At 40.3% G+C, this 12,147-nt stretch overlaps 1 protein-coding gene across 1 annotated transcript in view; it reads right to left on the bottom strand.

The window, feature by feature from the left end:
- Positions 1-3,099: 3,099 nt before the first annotated feature.
- The window catches only part of CDKL3 (cyclin dependent kinase like 3), a 75,922-nt gene continuing 66,874 nt past the window's right edge, over positions 3,100-12,147 (bottom strand). The window contains 3 exon segments of the mRNA XM_078005208.1: positions 3,100-3,387; positions 7,298-7,395; positions 11,303-11,465. Of these exon segments, the coding sequence (XP_077861334.1) occupies positions 3,328-3,387; positions 7,298-7,395; positions 11,303-11,465 (321 nt within the window). The 3' untranslated portion in view covers positions 3,100-3,327.

Here is a 12,147-nt window from a genome sequence, read left to right on the forward strand (position 1 = left end):
AGTCTGTTAGAAAGGTATATTATATATAATGACCTCAGCTAGCAATTCTAATTAAGCTTTTTCGAGATTAACAGAGATCACAATATTATAATAAATTATGTTTTCCTTTGTTTTTCAGGTTTCTTTAGTAAATATAAAATTTGGTAGAGTCCTGGTAAAAGACTAGGTAATCCAATTTAATTATTTTTTGAAGAACAGGAAAATTCAGAATTTTAGTAGTGCTGGGTTGTACATTGTATACTTCATGAAACAGAACAAGTCTGTACCACACAGAAGGCATCATCAGATGGAACTAGGAAACTGGAAGAGTGCTGACAATTTTTTATTTTTTATTTTTTTAGACGGAGTCTTGCTCTGTTGCCCAGGCTGGAGTGCAGTAGTGGCATAATCTCAGCTCACTGCAACCTCCACCTCCCGGGTTCACGCCATTCTCTTGCCTCAGCCTCCCGAGTAGCTGGGACAACAGGCGCCCACCACCACGCCCGCTAATTTTTTGTATTTTTTAGTAGAGACGGGGTTTCACCATGTTAGCCAGGATGGTCTCGATCTCCTGACCTCGTGATCTGCCTGCCTCGGCCTCCCAAAGCGCTGGGATTACAGGCGTGAGCCACCATGCCCAGCTGAGTGCTGACAATTATTTAACAGAATATGTCATCCAAAAGACCACCAAGATGGCTAAATAGTAGAAAAAGGGGGTTTTATTGGTGATATCAGTTTGCAAACCAGGAAGAGACAATCTCCAGCATGGACTGAAGGTGTTTTCTCTTCAAAGAGGAAAAGAGCAGGCTGGGTTTTGTGCCTCACAGGGCCTGTACAACACAAGACAGTCATACATATTCAGCAGGTTTGCGGGGAAAGTTATACATATTTATGAGAAGAACAGAGCACATGTGCAATGGACAAACACATATAAATGTAATATACATCCCATGTTCACTTTGGAATGGGACTTTAAGCATTAAGATGAGGTAGAATTGCTGGGCGCGGTGGCTCAAGCCTGTAATCCCAGCACTTTGGGAGGCCGAGACAGGCGGATCACGAGGTCAGGTGATCGAGACCATCCTGGCTAACCTGGTGAAACTCCGTCTCTACTAAAAAATACAAAAATATAGCCGGGCGAGGTGGCGGACACCTGTAGTCCCAGCTACTCGGGAGGCTGAGGGAGGAGAATGGCGTAAACCCGGGAGGCGGAGCTTGCAGTGAGCTGAGATCCGGCCACTGCACTCCAGCCTGGGCGACAGAGTGAGACTCTGTCTCAAAAAAAAAAAAAAAAAAAAAAAAGATGAGGTAGAATTTGTCTCTTTACATCAAAAGGTGAACTATAAGACATAAAGACAGTTCGTGCAGTCTCTATAAACTGGCTGAAACTTACTTAAGGTCTATAGTTGCTTATCAGGAAAGAATGTTTGTGTCCAGGCATGCTGGCTTATGCCTGTAATCCCAACACTTTGGGAGGCCAAGGTGAGAGGATTGCTTGAGGTCAGGAGTTCAGGACCAGCCTGGGCAGCAGAACAAGACCCTGTCTCTACACACACACACACACACACACACACACACGCACACACACACACGGATCTCTATCCAATCAGAGGTGTAGCAGTCTAGGTTGTAAATCAGGATTAGGAATTTGCCTCACAGCTTGTGTTGTTAGGGAGTTTAGCAAGAGTGTGGTTTTTCTTTTTCTTTTCTTTTTTTTTTTTTTTTTTTTGAGACGTCGTCTCACTCTTGTCTTCCAGGCAGGAGTGCAGCTCACTGCAACCTCTGCCTCCCGGGTTCAAGCGATTCTCCTGCCTCAGGCTCCCGAGTAGAGTAGTTGGCACCACACCCGGCTAATTTTTGTATTTTTACTAGAGACAAGATTTTGCCATGTTGGTCAGGCTGGTTTCGAAGTCCTGACCTCAGGTGATCTGCCTGCCTTGGCCTCCCAAAGTGCTGGGATTATAGACGTGAGCCACTGCACCCAGCAAGACTGTGATTTTTCTTACAGCCTAGGAATTTAGAAAGTTGTCATGCCAGCTCAGCCCTGAACCCTCAACCCAGAGGTAACTTTTGTTTCCTTAATGTTAGGGCCCTCACCTTAGTTGATAAAGGGGCATCTATTTTGGTCCCTCAAATCACAGATAAAACAATTTAACCTTTGAATACCATATTATTTTTAAATATTTTATAAACATTATATATTTTCTTGATTTTTAGATCAGAGATGCTGCTAAATTATAAATAAGTGCTTTCATTGCTGACCAGTAGAACATATTTTTAACCATGTAATGTAATGATAGCTTTTTTTTTCTTTTATCTTTTTTTTTTTGAGACAGAGTTTTGCTCTTGTTGCCCAGGCTGGAGCGCAATGGCGCAATCTCGTCTCACTGCAACCTCCACCTCCTGGGTTCAAGCGATTCTCATGCTTCAGCCTCCCGAGTAGCTGGGATTACAGGCATGCGCCACCACACTCAGCTAATTTTTGTATTATTAGTAGAGACGAGCTTTTTCCATGTTGGTCAGGCTGGTCTCAAACTCCTGACCTCAGGTGATCTGCCCACCTCAGCCTCCTAAAGTGCTGGGATTATAGGCATGAGCCACTGTGCCCAACCATGAATAGCGTGTGTGTGTGTGTGTGTGTGTGCGTGTTTTGAGTATTGCTCTTGTCACCCTGGTTGGAGTGCAGTGGCATGATCTTGACTCTCTGCAACCTTGGCCTCCCGGATTCAAGTGATTCTCCTGTTTCAGAGCCTCCCGAGTAGCTGGGATTACAGGCGTGCACCACCACACCCAGCTAATTTTTGCATTTTTAGTAGAGATGGGGGTCCACCATGTTGGTCAGGCTGGTTTCGAACTCCTGACCTCAAGTGATCCGCCCGCCTCAGCCTCCCAAAGTGCTAGGATTACAGGCATGAGCCATTGCAACCAATCACAAACAGTTTTTAAAACAATGGCTCAAATATTTTATTAAGAACTTATTTAAAGAGGCCTATGTGTTATAGGAGATAACTGACTCGAGGTTATGTGGCTATGAGAAGGCAGAGATCATTAAGTGTAAGTACAGTTTGTATCATGTCATGGCATGTGTTACCCACCCAGTAATCATGGCAAAAAAAGAAGTAGGCAGAGAAAAGATGACTTTATAATTCCAAATCAAATTATCACATCAACAGAGTCTTAAAAGGGAGAAGAAAACAGTAACGGCTTTGCTAACAAAAAAAAGCTGGATGATGCTCATGCACATGGATGGCTGTCTTAACAATAACTCACATCACATTTCTATTGTAGATAAATAAAAAGGGAAGAGTTGTCATCTTGTATTTTTAGGACTATTTAAAAGAAAAGACACTACCAGAAAAAAAACCTGTTTCTCTTCAAATTCTTCCCCTCACAATGGCCATCTCCACCCTAAAATTAGAAACCAAGCTAGTAAGAATCAGGGACTAGAATGTAAATATATACTACCAAAACTCTGACTTTATTAATGCTAAATTACATATAAATTACTAAATTATAAACATGCTAGTCAAGCCAAAAGATTTGCTTCAATGCCTTGCTCAACTTCCATCCTTTTTTTTGCGGGGGTGGTGCGGCAGGATGGAGTCTCTCTCTGTTGCCCAGGCTGGAGTGCAGTGGCGTGATCCCAGCTCACTACAATCTCCGCCTCCCAGGTTCAAACAATTCTTCGGCCTCAGCCTTTGAGTAGCTGGGATTACTGGTGCGCGCCACCATGCCCGGCTAATTTTTTGCATTTTTAGTAGAGATGGCGTTTCACCATGCTGGCCAGACTGGTCTTGAACTCCTGGCCTCATGATCCACCTGCCTCAGCCACCCAAAGTGCTGGGATTACAGGCGTGAGCCACTGTGCCCGACCAATTTCCATCCTTTTAAACAATCTTCATGATATATTTAAATACTGCCCCAGAAAGTTCAGTGTGAAGCCAAACCCATGTTGCATGCTTATCAAGTATATTTGTTTGCTCAGAAATGTTTGGTGTTCCCAGGCATCGGGATCTTACTTTATTACATATTTAGAAACTTTTCCTTCTGTAATGATAAAGCTCTAAACCAATGCTAAGAATGACCACTAATCAAGTGTGATTGAAATAATAGGTGATCAAATAAAATTATATGACTAAATGTAAGCTGAAATTTTATTAGGATGTACCAGTCAGGTAGTTTTTATAAATTCATGCTCAAATTAAGAAAACATGAATAATTTAAAGATTAATAAATTTAAAAACAAATTTAGGTGAATGTACATATAACTAAAAGGATTTACAATATACCTGTAGAATTCTCTAGTTAGTATTTTTGTGTATGTAACATTAATAAAAAGGATTTTTTTAAAACCATACAGTGATTCTGGGATTCCCTGAATTTTCAGCTGCTGCATTTTCTACTCTACATCTGGTAGATTCTTCTTCCTTTCAGTTTGTGCATTTCCTGTATTCTAAAAAGTAAATAGAAACAGGTCTTTAATTGAGGACATGGTGAGTCTTTGGCTAAGGAAATACAGCCAGAGATAAATACTTGTACTTTGCCTCTACGGGTTGTTTCATAAGGTACAGGGAAACTATTTAGCAATGAATTCCTTATTATTATTATCCAACAAAACAAAAGGTGGCCTTTGTATGGACTCTTTCTCTCTTGCCTAACTCACTCATTCACAGTAATTTAGAGTCTCTCTCTGGTTACAGAACCTAATTAAAGCATGCATGCACATTTAAGATGCCTGAAATAGTTTAAAGTAAACCTGGCAAGGCGTGGTGGCTCACACCTGTAATCTCAGCACTTTGGGAGGTTGAGGAAGGCAGATTACCTGAGGTCAGGAGTTCAAGATGAGCCTGGACAACATGGTGAAACCCCGTCTCTACTAAAAATACAAAAATTAGGCAGGCGTGGTGGTGGGCGCCTGTAATCCCAGCTACTCAGAAGGCTGAGACAGGAAAATTGCTTGAACCCAGGAGGCGGAGGTTGCAGTGAGCCAATATCATACCACTGTACTCCAGCCTGGGTGGCAGAGGGAGAGTCTGTCTCAATAAATAAATAAATAAATAATAATAAAAAAGAAAGTAAACCTGAGAAGTGCTTGGATCTGATTGTATAATTCATAAACCAAGTCAATACAGAGCCAAGAACAGAAAAAATAACTAGCAATTCCCTATCTTATGTTTTTAAAAATATGTCATATTCTCTCATGCTCTAAAATAAACTACAGACTCAAAATTTAAGACATCTTCTTAATTCTGACATTTATTAAAACCAGTTGTACTAGCCTTATATGCAATTTCAGTCACTTGTCAGAGCTGCATTTGAATGAGCAGTACAAATAAACTATAACAAACACTGATGACTTCATTTTTTTCTGGAGTTCTGTGTCATATGAACAAGAAGATGTTTTCCCTTTGTAATTTATTATTTATCCTAAAAATCACAGAAGGGTCTTTTTTCCTGCAGAGTTCCTTTTTTCCTAGACTAGAAAGTAATTTTAGTTCCTGGGGACTCACATAGGACAACGGGATAAACATGAGGCACATTAATAGTCTGCCTACCTCAGGAGCCCTAACTCACCCAAATCATTGAAAAAATGTGCAAATGGTATGCTGTGCAACATGCTGTGACATGAGTATGTCACCCAAATTTAAAAGTTTAAAGCCATCTTATTACTTTTTATAATGAACTGAAAGATGCCTATTAATGGCTTTCTTTCTTTTTCTTTTTCTTTTTTTTTCTTTTTTTTTTTTTTTGAGACAGAGTCTTGCTCTTGTTGTCCAGGCTGGAGTGCAATGGTTTGATCTCGGCTCACTGCAACCGCCGCCTCCCAGGTTCAAGCACCTGCCTCAGCCTGCCGAATAGCTGGGATTACAGGCATGCGCCACCATGCCCAGCTAATTTTTGTATTTTTAGTAGAGACAGGGTTTCACCACATTGACCAGGCTGGTCTTGAACTCCTGACTTCAGGTGATCCACCCTCTTCAGCCTCCCAAAGTGCTGGGATTACAGGTGTGAGCCACTGTGCCTGGCCTAATGGCGTTCTTGTTCTACAACATTTCTTTTCTGCAAAGTGGACTGTGGAGTTCTTAACAAGCTCTAGACCAAGACTAAAGAGATAGCCCTAAATGTCACAGTGAGAATACATCTAATAGCGTCTGATAACCCTCTTATCCAAATATTATAGAGATCAAGTAGCCTTGTTAAAATGCCTTCTTACGGAGTTTCAGATTTTTTTAAACATTTTTAATTTCTTCAAATTTTCTTAATAAGTATATACTAATTTTATCATGAGTAAAACTGTAATATTATTTTTAAAAAAAATAGAGGTTGGGCCGGGCACAGTGGTTTACGCCTGTAATCCCAGCACTTTGGGAGGCCGAGGTGGGCAGATCATGAGGTCAGGAGATCGAGACCACCCTGGCTAACACAGTGAAACCCCATCTCTACTAAAAATATTAAAAAAAAAAAAAAAAATTAGCCAGGCGTGGTGGTGGGTGCCTGTAGTCCCAGCTACTCGGGAGGCTGAGGCAGGAGAATGCTGTGAACCCGGGAGGCAGAGGTTGCAGTGAGCCAAGATTGCGCCACTACACTCCAGCCTGGGCGACAGAGTGAGATTCTGTCTCAAAAAAAAAAAAAAAAAAAACAAAAACAGAAGTTGATAAATCACATACAGAAATGACCTCACAAGTGCAGAATAGGCGGCCATCAATATGATTTAATTCAGTGGGTGCTTGGCACAATCTCTTTCTCTTAAAAGATTGTCTTTATAGAGCATTCATTTGGATGTTACAGGCTTTAAGATTTTCAAATAAAATTTGAGAATCTCTCTGGTGGGTAGGGACTGGGAATATTTCAACAAGATTACCTGATAGTTAGCTGAGAGCAAATATTTGTTAAAATAGGACAGTAGGCAGACAGCAGAGATAGACAGGGGAATAAACTGGAGAGAAAACAAGAAGGAAGGAAGAGGCTCTAAGACAGAGACACACATGCTTGTGGCCATATAACTGTATATTTATACCATTATTCATTTTCACTAGTCTGGCTTACCTGCCTGATATCTGACATTACACACAATATAGATACTATTTTCCCCGGGTGCCATGCATTCTAATTATTCAACATTACCCACTAAAAAATAACTTTTAGAAACTTTTATTAATGGGTTATTCTAGGAAAATACAGATCTATTTCTTGAGTTCAAAGATTATAAAATTTCGAATTTTTATATAGCTTTCCAATAGTAATAACTAAATTTATACACTGAGTCAAGTCCTCTAAACAACATGCCTTAGTAAAAGCTATATACAAAAAGAGTTACCTCTTGTTTTTCTTGATTTTGATCCACATTAAGTAAAGTTGGTATCTTAGATGAATCTGTTTTCTTTGACTCCCTCTTCAGCATTTTTATCTGTTTAACTTTTGTAAAAATATACAAAACAATGAAAATTTGTTATTCCTACTTTGAAATTTTACTTTCCAAGAATTTCAAATAGAGATTCTGATATCCACTAAGTCAGTTTCTCAGTTTATTACAAAGGAACAAAATAAGTTATGAGTTGTAATGGTAAAATATGGTAAATTATTTGTTTTATAACTTTACAAATAGTCTACTAAGTATTAAAATAAGACTTTTATTTTATTTTATTATTCTCAGTGTAACTGTTTTTTTTTTTTTTTTGAGGCCGAGTCTCGCTCTGTCGCCCAGGCTGGAGTGCAGTGGCGCGATCTCGGCTCACTGCAAGCTCCGCCTCCCGGGTTCCCGCCATTCTCCTGCCTCAGCCTCCCGAGTAGCTGGGACTACAGGCGCCGCCACCACGCCCGGCTAATTTTTTTGTATTTTTAGTAGAGACGGGGTTTCATTGTGTTAGCCAGGATGGTCTCGATCTCCTGACCTCGTGATCCGCCCGTCTCAGCCTCCCAAAGTGCTGGGATTACAGGCTTGAGCCACCGCGCCCGGCCTATTATTCTCAGTGTAACTGTTAAGTGGATCAGAAAATTCTTCTTGAACTGTACAAGGATTATATTCTTGCTATTATATTAACTTTTCACAAGGTGTCACTGTTCTTCAAAGAAACATAAGAACATTTATTCAAGACAAAAGTGTGTTCATTCTGAGATAAATCTTAAGTTTATAAATCTTTTTTTTTTTTTTTTGAGATGGAGTCTCACTTTGTCACCCAGGCTGGAGTGCAGTGGTGTGATCTTGGTTCACTGCAACCTCCGCCTCCCAGTTTCAAGCAATTTTCCTGCCTCAGCCTCCCAAGTAGCGGAGATTACAAGCATGAGCCACCACGCCTGGCTAATAGAGATGGGTTTTTGCCATACTGGCCAGGGTGGTCTCAAATTACTGACCTTAGGTGATCCGCCCGCCTTGGCCTCCCAAAGTGCTGGGATTACAGGTGTGAGCCACCATGCCCAGCCTATAAATCTTATATATTTAATCCTTGGATGCCCAAAATACATATAAAATTTCTGCTACTATATGGGTAAATGATCATGAAGAAACATAGAAAGGCAATTTACTCCAGGTCATATACTAAACCAGATTTCTCAAATACTGCTCTAACATTTCAACAACATTGAGCTAATAAAAAAATTCGTGCTTTGCAGCCAGCTGCAATGGCTTATGCCTGTAATTCCAGCACTTTGGGAGGGCAAGGCAGGTGGATCACCTGAGGTCAGGAGTTCGAGACCAGCCTGGCCAAAATGATGAAACCCTGTCTCTACTAAAAATACAAAAAATAGCCAGGCATGCTGGCGGGCACCTGTAGTCCCAGCTACTCAGGAGGCTAGGCATGAAATCACTTGAACCCAGGAGGTGGTGGTTGCAATGAGCTGAGATTGCAACACTGTACTCCAGCCTGGGTGGCAGAGTGAGACTCTGTTTTAAAAAAAATAAATAAATAAGCAAATTCAGCAAAGTCTCAGGATACAAAATCAATGTGCAAAAATCACAAGCATTCTTATATACCAGTAACAGACAAACAGAGAGCCAAATCATTAACGAACTCCCATTCACAATAGCTTCAAAGAGAATAAAATACCTAGGAATCCAACTTACAAGGGATATAAAGGACCTCTTCAAGGAGAACTACAAACCACTGCTCAGTGAAATAAAAGAGGACACAAACAAATGGAAGAACATACCATGCTCATGGATAGGAAGAATCAATATCACGAAAATGGCCATATTGCCCAAGGTAATTTATAGATTCAATGCCACCCCCATTAAGCTACCAATTACTTTCTTCACAGAATTGGAAAAAACTGCTTTAGAGTTCATATGGAACCAAAAAAGACCCCGCATTGCCAAGACAATCCTAAGCCAAAAGAACAAAGCTGGAGGCATCATGCTACCTGACTTCAAACTATACTACAAGGCTACAGTAACCAAAACAGCATGGTACTGGTACCAAAACAAAGATATAGACCAATGGAACAGAACAGAGTCCTCAGAAATAATGCCACACATCTATAGCCATCTGATCTTTGACAAATCTGACAAAAGCAAGAAATGGGGAAAGGATTCTCTATTTAATAAATGGTGCTGGGAAAATTGGCTAGCCATAAGTAGAAAGTGAAACTGGATCCTTTCCTTACTCCTTATACAAACATTAATTCAAGATGGATTAGAGACTTAAATGTTAGATCTAAAATCATAAAAACCCTAGAAGAAAACCTAGGTAATACCATTCAGGACATAGGCATGGGCAAGGACTTCATGTCTAAAACACCAAAAGCAATGGCAACAAAAGCCAAAATTGACAAATGGGATCTAATTAAACTAAAGAGCTTCTGCACAGCAAAAGAAACTACCATCAGAGTGAACAGGCAACCTACAGAATGAGAGAAAATTTTTGCAATCTACTCATCTGACAAAGGGCTAATATCCAGAACCTACAAAGAACTCAAACACATTTACAAGAAAAAAACAAACAACCCCATCAAAAAGTGGGCAAAGGATATGAACAGACGCTTCTCAAAAGAAGACATTCATACAGCCAACAGACACATGAAAAAATGCTCATCATCACTGGCCATCAGAGAAATGCAATTCAAAATCACAATGAGATACCATCTCATACCAGTTAGAATGGCGATCATTAAAAAGTCAGGAAACAACAGGTGCTGGAGAGGATGTGGAGAAATAGGAACACTCTTACACTGTTGGTGGGACTGTAAATTAGTTCAACCATTGTGGAAAACAGTGTGGCGATTCCTCAAGGATCTAGAACTAGAAATACCATTTGACCCAGCCATCCCATTACTGGGCATATACCCAAAGGATTATAAATCATGCTGCTATAAAGACACATGCACACGTATGTTTACTGCAGCACTATTCACAATAGCAAAGACTTGGAATCAACCCAAATGTCCATTAGTGACAGACTGGATTGAGAAAATGTGGCACATATACACCATGGAATACTATGCAGCCATAAAAAAGGATGAGTTCACGTCCTTTGTAGGGACATGGATGCAGTTGGAAACCATCATTCTCAGCAAACTATGGCAAGAACAGAAAACCAAACACCGCATGCTCTCACTCATAGGTGGGAATTGAACAATGAGATCACTTGGACACAGGAAGGGGAATATCACACACTGGGGCCTATTGTGGGGAGGGGGGAGCGGCGAGGGGGGAGGGATAGCATTAGGAGATATACCTAATGTGAATGACAAGTTAATGGGTGCAGCATACCAACATGGCACATGTATACATATGTAACAAACCTGCATGTTGTGCACATGTACCCTAGAACTTAAAGTATAATAAAAATAAGTAAATAAATTTAAAAAATTAAAAATTTACCCTTTAAAGCTGTCTTAACCTCTCTTTTTCTTTTTAATTAATTTTTTTTTTTAGAGACACGGTCTCATTGTGTGTCATCCTGGAGTGGAGTATAGTGGTGTGACCACAGCTCACTGCAGTCTCAACCTCCTGGGTCAAGCAGTCCTCCTAACTCAGCCTCCCAAGTAGCTGGGACTACAGGCACACACCACCACACCAAGCTAGTTTATTTTTTGTAGAGACAGGGTTTTGCTATGTTGCTCAGGCTGGTCTCAAACTCCTAGGCTCAAGCAACCCTCCTGCACTGGTCTCCCAAAATGCTAGGATTACAAGCTTACGCCTCTTTAAAATTATCTCCTTAAAATCGTACCCCTTATTTGACAATGGGGACAAAATCTCATCAGCTGAAATGTTTTCCTTACCAATGCACTGTTTTCTACCTAAATCACACTAAAATGTAAGTTATATTATGAAAAAATCTTATAAATGATATCATCATAATTGTAAAGCTATACAACAAATGTGTACCTTCCATTCCTTTCGTATCTTTTGGCTGTATTGTGACAGGCAATTCTGGAAAATGGAATTCTTTCCTGTCAGATCTGGAAAAATTCAGCTTCCTTTTGTTCTCATTAGACATTTGGTCACTGTGACCTGTTCGCTCATTAAATATACCCTTCTCCATTTGGCTCTAAACAAACAAACAAGAGTTAGTTTGAAGAAATGTGTCTAACTATCTGTAGAATGACAATCCTAGAATTGCTAGCCATTTGGATGGTATAAGATAGACATAACAATTAATTTAATAATTAAGAAGATTTAGAATACTATTGAACATATCAACAGATCAAACTCCAACAAGTTTCATAAAGCAAACATTTTTAGCATATTTAATATTCTGAGCATAACAGTCTTGATCATGAGAACCACAATAATAACAATAATAATAATATTATTATTTTGAAACAGGGTCTTGCTCTGTCACCCAGCTGGAGTGCATTGGCATGATCATGACTCATTGCAGCATCAACCCCCTGGGCTCAAGTGATCTTCCCACCTCAGTCTCCCAAGTAGCTGGGACTACAGGCACACACCACCACGCCTGATTAATTTTTAAATTTTTTGTAGAGATGGGGTCTTGTTAGGCTGATCTCAAACTAGGCTGATCTCAAACTCCTGTGCTAAAGCAATCCTTCTGCTTTGGGCTCCCAAAGTGCCGGGATTACAAGCATGAGCCACTGCACCTGGCCTTATTATTATTATTATTATCATTGAGACAGAGTCTTGCTTTGTTGCCCAGGCTGAAATACAGCAGTGCCGTTATGGCTGCAGCCTCAACCTCTTGGGCTCAAGCCATAGTCCCACCTCAGCCC

The sequence above is a fragment of the Macaca mulatta genome, chromosome 6 (genome assembly GCF_049350105.2).
Source record: "Macaca mulatta isolate MMU2019108-1 chromosome 6, T2T-MMU8v2.0, whole genome shotgun sequence".
NCBI lineage: Eukaryota > Metazoa > Chordata > Mammalia > Primates > Cercopithecidae > Macaca > Macaca mulatta.